This window comes from Perca flavescens, chromosome 19, assembly GCF_004354835.1.
Source record: "Perca flavescens isolate YP-PL-M2 chromosome 19, PFLA_1.0, whole genome shotgun sequence".
NCBI lineage: Eukaryota > Metazoa > Chordata > Actinopteri > Perciformes > Percidae > Perca > Perca flavescens.
In genome coordinates this window covers 11,589,175-11,607,890 of record NC_041349.1, presented here as the reverse complement: position 1 = coordinate 11,607,890, position 18,716 = coordinate 11,589,175, and the positions used below count along the sequence as shown (strand labels likewise).

General features: G+C 38.8%; 1 protein-coding gene across 2 annotated transcripts; it reads left to right on the top strand.

The window, feature by feature from the left end:
- The first annotated feature begins 1,531 nt into the window (after window positions 1-1,531).
- On the top strand, window positions 1,532-18,046 carry si:dkey-9k7.3 (circularly permutated Ras protein 1). 2 transcript variants are annotated; one of them, XM_028606143.1, is made up of 20 exons: window positions 1,532-1,757; window positions 3,061-3,090; window positions 7,002-7,053; window positions 7,883-7,936; window positions 9,114-9,245; window positions 9,332-9,415; window positions 9,499-9,584; window positions 9,795-9,992; window positions 11,038-11,082; window positions 11,200-11,289; window positions 12,701-12,852; window positions 12,952-13,033; window positions 13,376-13,503; window positions 13,598-13,682; window positions 14,608-14,714; window positions 15,457-15,569; window positions 15,733-15,844; window positions 16,174-16,314; window positions 16,568-16,661; window positions 17,297-18,046. In XM_028606143.1, exons 3-20 carry the CDS (start codon window positions 7,002-7,004, stop codon window positions 17,459-17,461), a joined length of 1,920 nt encoding a protein of 639 aa, XP_028461944.1. In that variant the 5' UTR covers window positions 1,532-1,757; window positions 3,061-3,090; the 3' UTR covers window positions 17,462-18,046. The 2 variants fall into 2 exon arrangements, with proteins under 2 accessions (XP_028461944.1, XP_028461943.1); XM_028606142.1 differs by lacking the exon at window positions 1,532-1,757 and having other exon boundaries at window positions 2,853-3,090.
- Window positions 18,047-18,716: the final 670 nt, after the last annotated feature.

Sequence of the window (18,716 nt, the reverse complement as noted above, 5' to 3'; positions counted from 1 at the left end):
CTAAAACTTGACAGTATGCTTTGGAAAATTGTCAGCAGTGATGTAAGGTAAGAACACGGTTTAGTAAATTGTCAAAAACAAGAAAATAACGCTTGTAGCAGGAGAGATTTGTGTAAATCATGAATTTAACATTCCTTGTTACTACTAATGAAAAAGAAAATGCACATGTATGTTAGTCGTGGTTTTTTTTTGTGGACATTTGTAATTGTACTAATTAGATTTGAAGCTGCATAGGGACAACAAATATAACTTGAACTAGAAATCACATAGTGTATACAGGATATACTGTATATTAGACAGAAGAAGTGTTCTGAAATGTTAAGTTTAAATATGCAAATGAGGCATTACCAAATTAAATATGTGCTAATTTGCATACATTTCCAGAGCAGAAATCTGAATGCAACTCTTGTTTTATTTTGTTGACATATTAGAGTCAAATGATTTTACAGAGGAAATTTGGGATACCTGTTTTCATCACTCCATAAATCAGAAAATAGTCATTAGCCATTTAAACAAATTCATTTTCTCCATGTTTTTAGGAATAAAATGTTGCATAAATCAGGCTATGAATGAAGTATGAAGAAAACCTGTAAAAACTGTGGACAAGGTGTGGTTTAATAAACACCTAAATGTGTATTGTTGTTGTTTTCTATCCACCAGTCTGAAAGAAGACATGTTATAGATGCAAAATAGCCCAAAAGATTTCAAAATGAACCAGTGAAAACCCAATGTTTTCCCTGTAGTGTTTGGCCTTAAAGAAGTACTCCAGCGATTGTGAAACTTGCGAGAAAGAAATTAGAAAAATAAGGGTCAAAACTGAAGCCGCCGAGCCAAATATATCCTTTCCCATGATAAAACTTGATAGCATGTTTCATATGAGCGTCTTTACAAGTTTCTTGTCTCCTCCTGATGATGATGATGATCCAACTAGTCTCTATAGACGCTGTCACTGCACAACGCACCTACCAACATCTGGCTTTTGTCTTTAGCGGGAAAGGTTACAACCAGTGTTCATGGTTCCGGTGTTGTTTTTTTTTCTCGGCACCATGCCATGCTAATCGGCTACAAATTTTGTCCGCTTCCTTCCAAGCAGCGCTCCAATATCGCTTTAAGTTTGTCAGCGCCGAGTTTGAAAGGGACTAAAAAAGTAAAGGCAATATCAGGGTTTCTGCGGGGTCTTAAAAGTCAAAAACAACTCTAGAATTTTTTAATTTAAATGTTAGGCCTTAAAAAGTCTTAAATCCGCTGAAGTATTGTGTTCTAGGTCTTTAATAATTTTAAACAGATCTTCATTTTCCTATGTCCATGTAGCGCTACCGCTAATGCTCATTGAAATCATTTTTATTATTCCGTGGTTTTGTAATTCTTCCTTTCAGTAGTCCAAATACAATTTGCTGTATATGTACAGATTATTATTACTCCGTGTTGCTTTTAAATAAAACAAGAGTTGTGTTCAGATTTCTGTTCTGGAAATCTATGCAAGAACTTTTGTGAATCTGCATTTAGTTGTACTTTGATGTTGTGATATAGGTCTTAAATTTCATTTGTGAAGGTCTTTAAAAAGTCTTAAATTTGACTTGTTGAAACCTGCAGAAACCCTGAATATTTCCCCTATCCTCCATGCAGCTTTCTAATGTTTACTAACCCTGATTTCCGCCGTGTTCGTGACATTGAACGAGACACGCCAGGAAACAAAACGGAGAGTCATGGGTTAGCGGGTTTACCTGCATATGCGTGCCAATTGTGGTGGAAAAAGGGTACAGTATGGCTCACACTTGGAGTGTTTTTTTGTCAAGAAAAAAGTTGACTAGGGTGCTTTTTATAGTGAAAAAAACAGCTGGCAGCATTTTTATTCCAAAAAGCAGCCGAGAGTGTCTTTTGTTGCTGTAACAACCGCTACTGCTACAGTTTCCTAGCTAGAGCGCTACGTGGCGCGGCGCGGTGCTAACGTTAGATAAAACAAAGCAGTGGAGCGAGCTAGAGAAAGAACAGAGAGAGAGCGGTACTGCTAAAGTTACATTAAACAAAGCAAGTTCCCTGTACAGGGAGCACCGGGTCATACTGTATCAAGCTTATAACTTGCTGTGCTCAGACTCCATTTTTTATTTTCTTTATTGATTCCATTCAGCATTGTCCCATTAGCATTTAACATCTCACATATATATTTTCCATGTATACAAAACATACAAATATTTCATAGCAGGGATCAAACCCACAAATAGACAAAAATTCACAGTTAAAACACAAAACTGAGTAAACTCGAAATGAGTACATTTTTCACTTCAGTCCACATTTTCATTCCCCTCTTGTAAAGCCCTTTCTCTCCTGGTCGAAGGATAATGCCGAACGCAATCTCATGAACAATTGAACAGTCAAAATTTGTAGCAAGAACCTTTGTATAAGATACAAAGTTTTTACAAAATAAAGTTCCATTTTTTTTTTTTCTTCTTCTTCTTGTTATGGAAACGACAGGTCTGGCTACTCCGCTTGTCATTGGTCGGCTGTCAAAAAAGCGCTGGACGTAGGGCTTTTTTTCAACTTCAAAAAGACACTCCGAGCTGCAAAAAAGAAGTCAGCGGTGGCGTTTAAGAACACGGTTTACTCCATAGGATTACAACTTAAAACAGACGCTGGCAGCTTCAAAAAAAAGATTCCCAAGTGTGAACACTTAGCCTGTGTGTGTAAAATAGCCAGAGTGCTTCTTTAAGACTAATCAATCATTTTTTTTAAATTCATATTTTTTCTTTATCTTTCATGTAGCAAATGTTCTTGAACTAATGAAATAACTCTTCTACTGTATACAATGTACTGACGTGTGTGGTTTTTACATAATAACAATCATTGAGAATCTGTAGACTCAAATATTTTTCTTCTTTCTTTCAACTATTCTTTTCTTCCTTTTAAACTTTTATCTCTCTTTCTCTCAACCACAAACCCTGCGCCAACTTCCTGAAACACAAGTCGCACATGCACAGCGTTGCTGTTTAGACTTTGAACACACCCACACTTTACACACATTCTAAACCTGCTGCTCTACAAACCCATGCTTTTGCATTTCAGCGACACGGCTGAACACTGACACCAGCAAAGGTAATTATGTTCTTGTTGTAACGTCTGTGTGTGTGTGTGTGTCTGTGTCTGTGTCTGTGTCTGTGTGTGTTTTGTGTTTCCAGTAATAATGTGATGAAAGTCAGGGATCCCAACTGCCATACTGGGTGTGAGGAAAGTCATTTGTGCTTTCACTTCAGTGAAACTGTCCTATTAGAGACACAGTGTTTCTGTGAAACCTGATTTGACCCACAGAATCCAAAACTACCAATTTTTCAACATACCATTCATTTGTTTTTTTTCCTATTTCACAAATTAACACACACACAGTTTTAAAATGGAATAGAAAATCACTCCTGTTCTCTTTAGAATTGAAAAATCTTCACAACAGACAGGATATTTACCAAGACGATTAAATGTATATAGAAGAGCGTGTCATTCCCCCTTTGACTTAAAGTTAGTGCTCCCTGCTGTTATAAAATGACTCATAGCACACAAAATGGATGCCATAAGATTATTGGTAATGCGAATAGATAAAGTGGTGAGTGTAGAGGATGTATGAACTTGTTTAAGGTGTACAGTGTATGAAGATATGCTCTTTTGTGCAACTTTGATTAAATGTTCTAAAAGGAAAAGTTGGACATTTTTGGGAAATGTGCTTATTCGCTTTCTCTTTCAAGACCCCCCAAGACATGCTTAGCTTAGCTTAGCTTAGCACAAAGACTGGAAAAGGTTGGGGGGGGGGGACAGCTAGCCCTGCTCTGCCTTTACACAAAGGATAGGGATGACAGAAAAAAAAAAAACCAGTAAAAAACGTTTTTGGATATCTCTTTTTATCACTCCATAAAGTAGAAAATATTGTCAACAGCCATTTAAAAAAAAAAATCATTTTCTCCTATGTTTTTAGGAATAAAATGTTGTATAGAGGGGACGTTTATCTATGAAGTGTGTGAGAAAATGCTTTTTGGAAAGTGCACATTAGATTTGTAGATTTACCAAAGGTCTGCCAGCACTTTAAAAAGCTCCATACGAAAACTACAGTTAAAACGACAAATCGCTGTTTTATGGCGTGGGGGTGTGGGGGAGCTATGATCAGCACATTGTTTTTTTTTCTCAACCCAATATTGTGCTGATCATACCTCTACAGTATGTGCAGACATGGAAGTGGTATTGATTTTCTCATCTAACTTAACAAGGAAGCCAGCTTCTCCTTCAACATTTATCCTAAGACCTTTTGGGTTAACCTTAGTTGTGTTTCGGTGGTGTAGATTGGTGTAGATCGTGAACGTTAAAGTTAAATATAAAAGGAGAAAATTCCTCCATGTTAATGAATCACGACTCAACTTTAGCACGGTGTTCAACAGTGCAAAAGTCAGAGAGAGATTTGACCTCTGTGTGACTTCACTCACTTTAAAACAAATCATGTGAATATGATGTGAAAATGATAAGATGAGATAGACTATATTTATCCCACACTGAGGAAATTCCTGTGCTACAGCAGCTCAAAATAAAAACAATGTACACTCATCAGAATAGCCCAAATACACATTAAGTAGACATAGGAGAAAAAAAGAAAATATAACCAGTTATAATAATAATAATAATAATAATAATAGTAATAAAAACAGACATATTTACACAATAAACACCCTTATATAAACAGACAGTATATAAACACAGATATACAGATGAGTAAAGTGCAGATGAATAGATATGACATATTGCACAGTTGGAGGTAACAAAGAGTGATAAATTAATAAATATGCATAATACAGAATATTGTCTAGTGATTGCTCATATTGCAGAAACAGCTAACAGTGCTACATTATGATGCTGTAATAAAGAGTCGGACTGCTGCTGGAATGAAGGACCTCAACTTGCTTACTTCACTCTTGCAAAATGACAGGAGGCCAGGGGCCAGTTTAATAAACAAGATGAACATTAAATACCCATAACCCATCTTTCTTTGAAGTTCTTTATTTTCAAATTAGCGGACTTCTAATTAACTTGACACAAGGATTGACACTCAGCCTATATGAGGGATAAATCAGAAATATTAATGCATTAGTCTGTACAGCGTTAAGCTCTTCCATCATTCATCACTCGAATGTTGAATGATTCAGAAACCTAAACATGAACTGATCACCAGGGACAGAATGAATAACATTTTTATTTACTTTTAGTGTGAAATACACATTTATGGGATCAGAAGTATTCTCATTCCTTTTCTTAATATATTTTTTAAATATATTTTATTCATAGCTTTTCTGTTTAACAAACAAGAAAAAAGCACCACAGAACACAGCAAAGTAACCCACCCACTTGTTTTTAGACAAGCAAAAAACAATATACTAACAAATAAGAAGCCAAATGAAAAGAAAAATATTGTATCGAGTATGCATGCATTTTTATATATATATATATATATATATATATATATATATATATATATATATATATATATATATATATATATTAGTACATGTACAAACACAGTATTATTAGTATGAAGTAATTAGTATGAATGTCATTGAAAAGTTGAACAACGCCAAGAATGTTTAAAAGATGTGGAATATAGCTCTTTAAATTTCTGTGAGTGATTCTTATGTTTGTTGTGTTATGGTTGTCTAAGCCACTGGATGCCTAAAATTCCCCTCAGGATGAATAAAGTATCTATCTATAATATTTGTAGTTTATTTTTTAAGATGATGCTAAACGGGATTGCTATAATTTGGATAAACACACACACATAGACCACACGCGCACACAGACAACACGCACAGACGCACCCACACACACCAGTCACCAAGTGAATATCGACAATGTATCAAAGACCAAGGAAATTAAGCATTTTAAGACTTTTGTGATAGGAAAGACAAAAAGGTTAAAGGTTACAGAGTTGAGAGAGACTTTGTATCATACTTTGTATCATACTTTCTCCATATGTAGCAAGTTGGATATCTCTGCTAGCCAGGTCTTAAAAGAGGGGACATTTTCAGAAATATTCTCATTTCTGCGCAACCTTTGCTCTACTTAATTGTCTATGGGATTTCATTCTTTGTTGATGCTTTTTTTTTTTATGCACTCTGGCACCTTATTTACATTCAAAAGTACAAAAAATAAAATAAAAATCCCAACGTGAACCTATTAATTTTCATTATGAATTAGAAAATGTTTGCCAGTGCCACACAGCAACCCTAATTTGAATAATAAGAACAATACATTTTATTTATGGGCGTCTTTCTTGACATTCACAGACACCTTACATGAGCAAATGTTAAAGAGATGAAAACAGATGCACGACACAGAACTGCTAAGCAATTCTGTGACAAACCACAATGACAAATGCTATTAAATTACACTGTGTATGCCAGTTGGAAGAGGTAGATTTTTAACCCTCATTATTATTATTATTATTATCATTATTATAATTTGAGTATCACAGTGCTAAATATTTCACTGTCCGATTCTCTTGCAGTAAATCCTGCTACTTTCGTCATTGTGAACTTGAACTTGTTTGTGTTCATGGTAGTTATGAATATCCATTTAAACCACTATATCATACTGTTACACTACATAATATACAGCACACATACCCTTTTTGCTTATGCTTAATCCTTACCAGGCCATCATTTACCATGTTCTTCTCTTTTCCCTCTCCATTATTCAAACAGGAAATGTTTGCTTTCATGGTTTTACTTAGCCACCTGTTAACTAGAAAAATAACCAAATCAAGGCGCCAATTGCCACGGTGACAATATTAACCACGATGGCAGGAAGCTGATCTCTTGTTGCCTTATTGCTGATCTGTCTCATTTCTGCATCCGTCGTTTTCTCTCGTTTCTGAAGCCCATACTGCTACGACTGCATGTCGAGTTCATAGGAAAGTTATATAAAAAAAAAGTCTTTTAAATGTCCTTGCAATAACAACGTTGTGTCTTTGCGCGTCTCAGATGGAGTTTGCCTGCAGTCATGTTGTGTGTAATTGGAGGCCTGACGGAGCAGGTGAGTGCAGCGATTTGCATCTTTTTTTATAACGTTAAAACTTTATTTTTCATCTTAAAAATAAATTAAAAAAAGCCTCCACCACTGATGTAGATAAGGAAAGAACAGAGTAGAAGAGAGAAATGGAGAGCTTTTGACGCTGCTGCAGAGTTTTTTTGATGTGTGCATGCTGCAAATATGGGTAGTATTTTTCTTTATCATTATTTTGTATCAGTCAGTGGGTTTTTATTATCCATCAAATGGTATGCATTCTACTGTATGTATTCTATTTCATCTTATTTTATCTTGTTTGTATCTTATTTTCTACTACTATAAGTGTGTTTTTATATTTTAGTCTTATTTTTTACATTTAGCGTTGTATTCTATCCCGTTTTATGTTCATTCTGTGTCTATTTTTCCTCATTGTAAAGCACTTTGTTCTGCATTTCTTGTATGAAAGGTGATAAATAGAGTTTGGAATAGTTTCCCTTTAACGGTTACAACTTCCAACTCAACATTTTTAAATTTCAGTTTTATTTTTCATTCTTTCTTGCATGAAAACACTCCAGAGTTAATATTCAAATATAAAACTCAGACTTCTATAAGGAAAAAATAATGGGTTGGCTGATTGTGCATTCCACTGATTATGTTGCCTTAATTTCAAAATAAGAAGGGTTTCCTGAGTTAGATGGATGAGAATTAGAAGGATCAATTTAGCCTGGATTATTGATGGACGTCCCTCCTCTGTATTGATTGTTTGGCAAAAACTAAAATATTGTGCATTTGATTAGATAATTTATTTCAGCTTATTTTAGTGTTTTAACGCCTTTTAATGTACTCATTTTCCCAGCATCCACAGGTGTTTCTCTGTATGACAACACAGTGGCGGTTAAACAGCAAGAAGGTAACTCTCTCTCTCTATTTCACGCACATTTGCACAAAAACAGCATTCATAAAGGTCAATGTATCTAAACTGTTGGGTTTTTTTTTCTGTTCAGCACATTCTCAAGAGTATTGCAGGGAAATAACAGGAAAGCGTGTGTGTGTGTCTGTGTGTCTGCGTCTGTGTGTGAGTGTGACTATGAGCGAAGCAGTGTAGGAGATGAACAGATACCAGTTCAACGAGGGGAAGTCCGCACGCAGAAAGGTTGTCAGGTTATCAGATAGATTTAATTACACAAGAACAAAGTCGTAATTGATTTGGGTCAACAAAATTCTCGGTAGGTCGGCAAAAACCACCCCCCATCATTTCCTGTTTATTTGGTACGTCCATTCGCAATAAGCCAGGGTTTCTCACCAACTAAAAACATGGTCCAAGTGGATAAAAAAACACTTTCACCCTGTAGTGTAGGTGATGAAAGTGATTAAATACAGTTGTGGAAGAAGTACTTTAACCACTATACTTAGGTAAAAATTTGAGATGTACCGATACCAGTATCGGAAAAGCCTCCAATACTGCCTAAAATGCTGGTATTGGAAAGTACCGGAGTTTAAAAATCTACTTTAATGTAGTTTATTTACTCTTTTCCATTATGACTGACTGTCAAATTGGACAATGACTGACTGTCAAACTGGATAATAAAAGAAAGTTCGGTTACGTTTAGCGTTAGAGTTAGGGTTCGTGTGTCATGACTGTCATGACAGGGTCATATGTTCATGACAGCGTCATGTCACTCTTACGTAGAGACCTTCAAGTAAAGTGTTACCGAAAGTTCTATGGCGTTCATTGTTTGGTTTGTTCATGTTTCACAAAAAGTTGAACCTGGGCCAGACCGAACAACAAAGATAGAAAGCACATACCATCCATACAGGGATAGTAGCATACAGCTGTTAAAACATAGTCAAATATATGACACACTGGTATCAGATCGGTATTCGCTATCGGCTGATACGCAAGTTCAGGTATTGGAATTGGTATCGGGAAGCAAAAAATGGTATCGGACCATCTCTAGTTAAAATCATGTAAAATATCAACACTGAATTTCTTTCCAAGACCGGACTTGTTCTGACAGATTGGTTTCATTAAAATGTCTCATTTTAAAACATGCCACAAAGCACAATCTGTCTTTTCTTTCTCTCAGGTCCAGTTCCTCCACCGCTGCCTCCTCGACGTCTCCGAAAACCTCGGCCCACTTCGCTGCCCCTGCCCCCCCTTTCCTCCATTCGGCCCCCCCCTGCTCCTCTCTCCCTCCCTCCTCCTGTCCCACCCAGACGTGAGTTCTGTTTGCTGAACTGTTGAGTGTCCCAAAGTTATATATTTACTGTTTGCCTTAGTCATTCATTTGTCCTGTTTCATCAGTTGATAAGGAAGGAGGAAGCAGGCTGGAAGCCAACGTCAACGTCGTCTCGATCAGCGTTGGAAAACTGGTCGACATCTGCCAAGGTCAGAGGACACGCACGCACAAACGCACCTGTCCCATTTTGTTATTAGTTTTTAAACTTTCATTTTTCTCCTTTTCTTACCAGCCTCAGGCCTGGAGAGTTTTCAGAGCCCACTGATTTGTGGGAAATGTAGTGCTGCCCTGTCATCTCTGAGTACTTTACAGAGGAACGTGAGTGAAAAGTTATTTGACTTATTCTTTTCTGCAGTCACATAGTTTCTAACTTCAGTGTTATGCATTTATTTTTCTTATTCTATGCAGTTTCTTTCTCTTGAGATAGGATTCCTCATTTCAATGTGCAATAAGGGCGATTAAAACAAACGAGCAGTGAAAATGAAATGAAAAATGAAATCCCCCCCCGTTCTTTTTTCTCTTGTTGAGGTGTGGGTGTGCGAGTTCTGTGGACGTGAGAACGGTGTAAACGACAGTGTGAAGAGAGTGTGTGTTGGTCAGGGCGCAGGTGTACACAGCGACGAGATCTACCTGCCGAATCAGAGCGACGATGACTACCAGAACTTGGAAGACACATTGGTGGTTTTCTGTGTGGACATTTCTGGCAGCATGATTGTTACAACAGAGGTGTGTGTGTGTGTGTGTGTGTGTGTGTGTGTGTGTGTGTGTGTGTGTGTGTGTGTGTGTGAAACTTTGGTGAATCACAACTAATACTTTAAAATGCCAAAGACTATGGATAATTACCTCATACTGTACAACCCAACCCCTTCAAAAACTCTGAACTATCAGGGATGATTCCACGATTTATTGAAGGACAAATCCGCCGCAAAATGAACCTAGGGGTTAATAAAACATGCTAATCGAATGTGAATGAATCGCAAACCACTAATTACCTTATAATGATAGTCTTCGGGGTAAGGCTAAATAAAAATAAATCGCTATTTCTATACCACTACCAAGGCTCAAAATAGCACCACACTTCCACGGTAGCATAATGAGGGTCCCTACATGTAAACCGAAGCATTGAGAACTTTGTAAGTATACAGACAGTTTATTAAAAAGATAGATTAGAAAGACAGTTACCGTTAGGTATACAGGCGGGCGCCATCTTGGGAAAACAGTCACGACCAGTCGAATGACGAACGCTGTGCAACGTGAGCTGAACTGTCACTTGAAATCCCCCATGTTCCGTGGTTTCCCAATGGGTCAATAGGAATTACATTTGTGAAATGTAATTACATGGAAATGCATGAATGATATCGGTTTATTAAAATATGGCACAGCGTTCGTTCGTCACTCGACTGGTTGGACTGTATACGTGAACGATACTGTCTTTCTAAACTATCTTTTTAATAAACTGTCTGAACACTTACAAAGTTAAAGAAATGCCAATAAACCACAGCACGTTTTTCTCCCATCCTGGGAATGCTGTGTGGACTAGCCAGACCCTCCTCCGCAGCGCTGTGGAGGAAGGTCTGGCAAAGTGAGACTTTATAAAATGTAGCGGGGTAGAAGTAGAAAGTGGCATGAAAAGAAAAGACTTAAGTAAAGTACAAGTAGCAAAAAATTTTTTACCTAAGTACAGTACTTTAAATGTACTTAGTTACATTCCACCACTGGTGAAGAGATATATCAGTCATATCATCTTCCTAACATGTTTGCTCCACTTTAGGTTACATCAAGCAGTGGATCTCCTACATACATATCCAGACTGCAGGTGAGATGTTACTACATCACTAAGGGGCTGAATACACTCTTTAACTATTGTATTATGCATGTGATGGTGTTAAACTTGTTTTGTTAAAAGTCTGTTGCTGTTTCGGTCTTCTCTCAGGGTATCCAGGATGCCCTGCAGAGAGCGCTGTCGTCCCTGCTGCAGCAGTCGCCCCGCAGGAGAGTGGCATTGGTCACATTCAACGAGGAGGTAGGAAAAATCATTTTCTGCTTTTAAAAATTAAGAACAAGGGAAGAAAATTGTAATTTGTTGTTTTAATGCGTCATGTAAATGGGCTGTACTCCAGGGGCGGAGCCAGACGTTGGGGCTCATCTTTAATCAAGGGGGGGGTCTGGGGGAATGCTTCATTTACAGCAGCTATTCGCACTATTTTTCTAGTGATATGAGAACAAAATGCCCCAAAAATGCACACGGCTCTCACAGAAAGTTCACCAATACATGAAATACCTACGTTGTGTTTTCACGGCAACATACACTAACATGCACGCGCGGCTGGACCGGCTCTCAAAACAAAGACCAGAGAAGCTCAGATCGTAACACACTCATGACTAAATGCTGAGTATAGTTATTCCACTGGCTCAGGCCAGACTCCATAGAGCAGTGGTTCCCAATCAAGTGAGGGGTCAGAGGATGATTTAAGGGATGCACGAGAAAAACAAACATCCTTCTTTTCAAACTATAATTTAATTTACTTTTTTCAAATTTTTTGCACTTTCCTTGTGAAATACTGGATCCTTTTTACTTTGTCAGGCCACTGAAAATCCTTTAAATGAAGCAGTCTGAATGGGTCATGTCCAGGTCAGTCAAGTAGAAATACATTTGTTTTCAGTTAATTCGGTCAATTCAATTAAAGGGATACTTCACCAATTAGCTAAAGGTGCTCTAAGTGATGTGACGCGTTTTTTAGGCTACAACATTTTTTGTCACATACAGCAAACATCTCCTCACTATCAGCTAGCTGCCTGTCCCCTGAACACACTGTAAAAAAACGCGGTCTCTGAAAACAACTCAGGCTCCTTCTTGTTGGTTATTGGCTGGAACACTGTTTGTTATGGTTCGTGGGGTAGGTTGGCGCAGTTTGTTTTTGTTGCCGTTTGTGGAGCCTGAGCTGTCTTCAGAAATTGCGTTTTTTTACAGTGTGTTCAGGGGACAGTCAGCTAGCGGATAGTGAGGAGATGTTTGCTGTATGTGACGAAAAATGTTGTAGCCTAAAAAACATGTCACATCACTTAGAGGACCTTTAAGCTTTGTATCAGTAGAAACCTGGTAGTATTTTCGAATGGCCGTGCTTCCCTCCCTCATGTCCCCCTGAGTCGAGAGATAGCTGTATTGTGTGTCTGGAAAAAACCCTCTGATGATGCAAAAATCGTCATTTTGTGTCATTGGAGGATCTTTTTTTTGTGTGGGGGGGTGCTGTAGTCTCTAGCCTCTGGCCAAAAAAGCCTCCGATGATGCAAAATGACGATTTTTATAAGACATTTACCTCACTGGATTATCGTGCTCTGTGGAAGTAATTTTTTCTTCTTTTGTTTTTGGTGCAACCATGCTTTTTAAAGTCTAATATAATAACCCATCATATATTGTTTTGTTTTTTTTACAGGTTGTAATATATGGTGATGGTACTAGTACTCCTCTCACTCTCCGGGACTGGGCGTTGGTTGACTACGACCATATATGGCAACAAAGTGTGGCTTATAGCATCCCACACTGTATTGCCGAGACGTACGACCAATTAGTACAAAGGGTCAAAGAGTAAGTGACAATGGCGGCATGTAAAATGCTTTTTATACTTTAAAATCTGTATGGTACAGAACTTGAATCTTTGTTTTTTTTATATTTCTGCACATCCAGCCTGAGGGAACACGGGTCTACGTGTCTTGGTCCTGCAGCATTAGCCTCGGTTGCAATGGCGTCCAGGTACCCCGGGTCAAAGGTGAGTGAGTCTAAAGGACTCTACAGGAATAGTCCTGCATGTGGGCTTGTAAAAGTTTGATAAAGGGGCAACAATGAAACGGAGCAACAAGCAAACAATCACCAATATAGATAAAAACACTTTTAATTGTTTGCTCCAATGATGTAACGTGGAGATTCGATTGATTGATTTATATTGTATTGTATTTCGCTTTCAGTGGCGTCACTTTATCAAACCGAGGCTACCGAAATGTTGAATCCCATCTTTGAAATTAGCTGAAACCCAACAATGTGGACTGGCAATGGACTGATATGACAAGGAGACTTGTGGGTAATGGAGTTCCTTATCTTCTGTGTTCTGCAGGTGATTTTGTGCACTGATGGCAGAGCCAACATCGGACTGGGTGAGATGGCGCAAATTCCCTCTCTGTCCCCCTCTCCCCTTACTCCATATTTCTACAGACAACTGGCTCTACAGGCTGTGGAGAGTGGGTGAGGATAGCCCTGCTTGTGATGCATGTGCAACTTAATCTCATTAAATCAAATGTTGAAATAGAATAAAATATACTTTATTTTCTTCTCCCAGAATCATAATATCAGTAATGACTTTTGAAGGGACAGATTGTCGCTTGGCAGACATTGGGAGACTCGCAGACACTACTGGAGGAAGGGTGAGACAAATTCATGAGTACAACGTCTAGCACTGTGGAACATATATTTAACGTTAATTAATGTCCTGAGGGTGGAGAGAGTACTGAAACATTCTTGACATGAAAGTGAAAGCTGCCCAAGCACACCGAAACGACGCTCTGCCATTTCTTAGAATAAAATATAAATAGAACATTCACAGTTCACATCATTTAGTTGAAATTAATATCAATTATATCAATCAATATTTCGCTTAGCGCTTGAAGATCCAATAATGCAAGAGGGACAAAATAAAAACAAATGGAAAAGTCAAAGTTGTCATACTGACATTGAAGGTGTGTTGGTTGATTTACGATGTCAACTCATGCATTGAGTGAAATGCAAGAAAATATTCCACCTTTAAAGTTGCTGGCCTTTGAGCAGCATAGTAAATAAAAAAATTAATTCTTAGTCTATTGTCATGGCATAATCACAACTCTGGGAAAACTTGATATTATTATTACGTTTCGAGGAACTCCAAAGCTTGGTTAGCTGTGCATTTTAATCTATAGAACCAAATACTTGGTTCGCCAGGCTGAAAGGAAGGATATAATGGCCTACCTTTGTCCTCAACTCCGGGCGCCACTTTACTCCGTCCTTCCTGGGCCAGCCCGGTCTTCGTTGCAGCGTCAAACAGCATCGACACTCCGTTGATTGTTGACGGGGACAAAACATTAACACAACTTGATGGGGAAAGGGGAAAAGCTTGAGTCACTCGACTTTCAAAGCAAAAGCTCACCATCTGGCCTGTGACACAGAATCCTATGCTGTGTGTGCGCTGCGGGTGTTGCCAGTTGAAAGATACATTCTGCAACACATCCGCTCCTTGAATGGTCCGCACGTAGTGTAGCCAAAGCTTAAGTATGTAAATGTTATACCTTCACTTGTAAAACTCAGCTTCCTTCACAGATAAACATCGTGAGCATTGGTACCGTTGCAACAGAGATCCAGTCAGCCTCCATGGACAACATACTTGCAACTGGAGTCACTGCAACCCTGCTTGCTCCTGATGGAGTGTGAGTGGTGACTGGCACCAAAAATACAATGACTGAAACTTTTGTAAACCTAACAATGATGAGAACATGGACACCAAAATGCTAACACTTTAGGAGTCACTTCAGGTCTATAATGTTTATAATATTGTGTATATTCAATATAAATATACATTGATCTCTGTCCTATTAATTTACAAGTGTACCTGGGCAGGGGCGGACTGGGACAAAAATTTGGCCCTGGCAATTTCATCCTTTACGGCCCAATTTCAGACGGGGACGTTATTTGCTTTATAATTGCAAAAAAACAGGCTCATGTTAGATTATGGCACCAGCAGCATGAGGCACACTTACAGGCTTTCATAATTAAATAATACACATGATTCATAAAATCTTCAAATAAACTACCATGGCACCATCTTAGAATAGAATGGAAATGCTAAAAGATATTATTACATACTTAAACACCCAAAACACCAAAGTATGAAGACATAGCGGACCAGATGTGAGATTTTATTTTGAAAAGTAGAAGCCCGACGGCACCAGAAAGGAGGCTTCAGGCTGCAGCCGTACAGTCTTGCATAATTTTGTCAAACCAGTGTAAAACGACAGTGTTGCTGCATTTTTTTTCTTTTTTCCAGTGGCCCAAATTGGCCCAAGAGTGCATTGGTCCTTCTGGCATTTGCCAGATTGCCAGCCTATGTACCTAGGAAATGTAGCTCTTTTATGGTGATTTTTAATTATTTTCCTCTCTCTTTCTCTGTAGTTATTTTCCTTTTGAGGATGGAAACAATCACAAACTGGTGAGAGAAATAGGGAATGTGACCAAGGGGCTGGAGATCACTATCCAGTTTGCTATAAAACCAGAATTTACAGAAGGTAAGACAAAACAAAATCAACATTGACATATTTTATTAGTTGGTTTACAGGACATGGTGGGGACCGTGTCCTGCCAGCCTGACTGACGTTGTGGGGACCATGTCCTGGCAGCATGACTGATGTTGTCAGGACTCACACCCAGTAATGTCAATGTGTGTGACAGTTTTCCTCCAGAAGGACAAACTTCCATTTCAACTCCAGCTGAGCTTCAAGACCAGAGACCATGAAAAAGTCACCCGTGTTATAACAGAACAACGACCAGTAACTACTTGCAGGTGAACACTATAGGTTGAATACTGACCTTTCAATACTTTTTGCGGTATTGATTTGATTGTATCCATAGTAAAGAGTATCAAAAACTGTCACAGTTGACACCAAAGTTGTGTTTACATATTCCCGATCAGATATTGAAGTTTGAAAATGTTTATACTCAAAGTATTGAAAAAGTATAATTTTGATATCCCTGTTTAAACTCGAGTGTCAAGAAGGTGATCTGCTGTGTTTGTTATGTCTTTGTCATCTCCTCTTGAGGCCACTTCTAAGACAATTTTCTGTCATGACAGACAATAAAGTTTTCGGTTTGTTTGTTTTGTTTGGTCTGAAGTCGGATTTGGGCTGGTAACCTAAACATGGCGGTGCTTGGCGTTCACTGTGCTCAACTCTGTGCCAGTTTAACCATGGAGGGTCGAGTGCAGGAAGCACAGAGGCAACTAAAAGCACAGCAAGACCTGCACAATCAAATCAGGTATGACTCTCTGGCCCCTGATCCAGGTAGAGGACGGATGGCAATATAATAAAAAACAAGGATGTCATGGCTAGGGATGTTTATGTCAAAGTTAGTGTAAGGGTATAGGATAGGCATGCAGGTCCGCTGATTTTGTGCGTGTGTGTGTGTGTGTGTGTGTGTGTGTGTGTGTGTGTGTTGTGTGTGTGTGTGTGTGTGTGTGTGTGTGTGTGCGTGTGCGCGCATGGGGTGTGTGCGTGTTTCTGCCTCATAGTAAGCAGAGGCCAATCCAAAAGGAAGAGAGTATCTATGGCAACTGGATAGACACCATGACAACAATCTGTGACGACATCACCACGGAATCCCAGGTAATCAACCACTTAATAGATCTAATCTTATGTTATTGAGGCCAATTAATCAATCATGTTAGGTTCTTCATTCCTTAAACTAAAGAGGTTCCAGTGAAATTATTTCATCAGTAAAAGAAACTAAAGATTAATTGTGGGTCAGATTTCTCTCACTTTATTATTACCGTTGTGCTTGCAGTCCTGTTTGTCTGTTGTTGAGCAGGATATCTAAAAAAAATGGCTGTCAATTAAAGTTGGGGAACATTTAGGCAATGGGTCATGGAAAAAGTGATTCATTTTTGGTGCAGCCTTGAATACAATAGCACAACCCTGTGGCTATGTATTAGGCAGTTTCTGTTTTGCCTCATGATTCAGGATTGTGCCATCTCATTCACAAGTACTCTTAACATGCCATTCGATTTTTACCAACTGTGGCACACAATTTATTTGGATTCACCACCAAAAAGTGGTTAAAGGGATAGTCGAAGATACAGTGAGCAGCTGGTTAGCTTAGCCTAACATAGACTGCAGCAGCTCACTAATTAACACATCCTATTTTGAAGAAAAAAACCAAGTGAAAACAATGAAGAGAGCCAGGATCCCTTACACGCTGACAAACTCTCACTTACTGATTTCTCATCTCTTTCCCCCTCCAGACTCTCTCTGATCAAGCAGCTAAGGTAATGTACCAAATGAAGAGAGCCAGCAGTACCAACAACAACAACAGCAGCAGCAGCAGCAGCAGCAGCAGCAGCAACAACACAAATGAGATCCAAAAGAAGAGAAGAGGGAAGAAAAAGGCTCTTGTGGAAGGAATGTAACGAAATCAGCCATCCACAAATATTGATATTAAGCCATGTTGGCTCGCAACTTTTTTTAAGCAGGTGTGGGACTAGAAGGAGGTTCATTGCACACTGTCTGTGTAGGACTAATATTGAAAATAAACACCTGAACTGAAAACGACAGAGCACTCGGGCGCCCAGGTAGTTCAGTTGGTACAGCACGTGCCCATATAAAGAGGTTTATTCCTCAACACAGAGGCCCAGGGTTCAAATCCGACCTGAGGCAACTTCCTGCGTGTCTTCCTAGCACTCAAACTAAAAAGATAAATGTGGCGAAATGGCGATGAATGATGAAAGCCTTCTCAAGACTATTTAATGCAAGGGTGCAGAAAACTGTTTGTCACCTTGTGAGTCAACTCAGGAATGAAGGAAGCAAGATCAGGACAGCGATAAAACTTCATAATCAATCAACAAATAATACATCAGGACTGTTAGTGGACTGGTAGAGCATGCACCCCATGTACAAAGGTTCAGTCCGTGTCACAGCGGCCGCAGGTTAGAATCCGACTTGCGGCCCTTTTGCTGCATGCCCTTTGCCCCCCCTCTCTCTCTCTCTTTCTCTCTCTCTCTCTCTCTCCTTTCACATCTTTAGCTGTCCTATATAATAAAGGCCTGAAAAAAATAAGCCTTCCGTATATTTATTTTTTAGACACACACACACACACACAGAGACAGACAAACACTCACATTTTTAGAGCTAGAGGTCGTGTTGGTGTTTCTCTGAATGCATCCTTATCTACGGTTTTGTGGAATGTTTTTACTGCCGTGCGTGTTGACACCCTTGCATAGGATGATTAATTGCATTTACCAGCATTCATGTCATGTTTTGTTTTCATCCTGTGTCTTTATTTGGGAACGTTGGTGGAGTCTGACCTGGCAGAGTGACCGAGAAAGATTTATTTTTAGGTTGTGCATGAACACAGACTGTGGTTGAAGGCTGTTAGTAGTTAATGGCATTAAGTTATTTGTCTTGTCGTATTTTGAAGGATGCAAAGGATGTCCCCAGACTCTCATACATACATACATACATACATAGGCCTACATACAGTACATAGACGCAAATACTAATGGTGTGTTTAGGCGGTCCTAGTAAACTAATCCATAGAATATTTAACCAGTAGCATGCTTGCTCAGATATGTGTCATTTTGCACAAGATTTTTTTTCTTTTTCAACAGAAATGGAGAGTGCATAGTTAGCATGACATGAAAGGTGTGTGTGTGTTGTGTTAGAGTC

Coding starts and splice junctions, on each gene's coding strand:
- si:dkey-9k7.3 (XM_028606143.1), top strand. CDS start 7,002: ATGGAGTTTGCCTGCAGTCATGTTGTGTGTAATTGGAGGCCTGACGGA. Junction 13,504..13,597: donor CTACAGGCTGTGGAGAGTGG/GTGAGGATAGCC, acceptor TTCTTCTCCCAG/AATCATAATATCAGTAATGA. Junction 13,683..14,607: donor CAGACACTACTGGAGGAAGG/GTGAGACAAATT, acceptor CTTCCTTCACAG/ATAAACATCGTGAGCATTGG.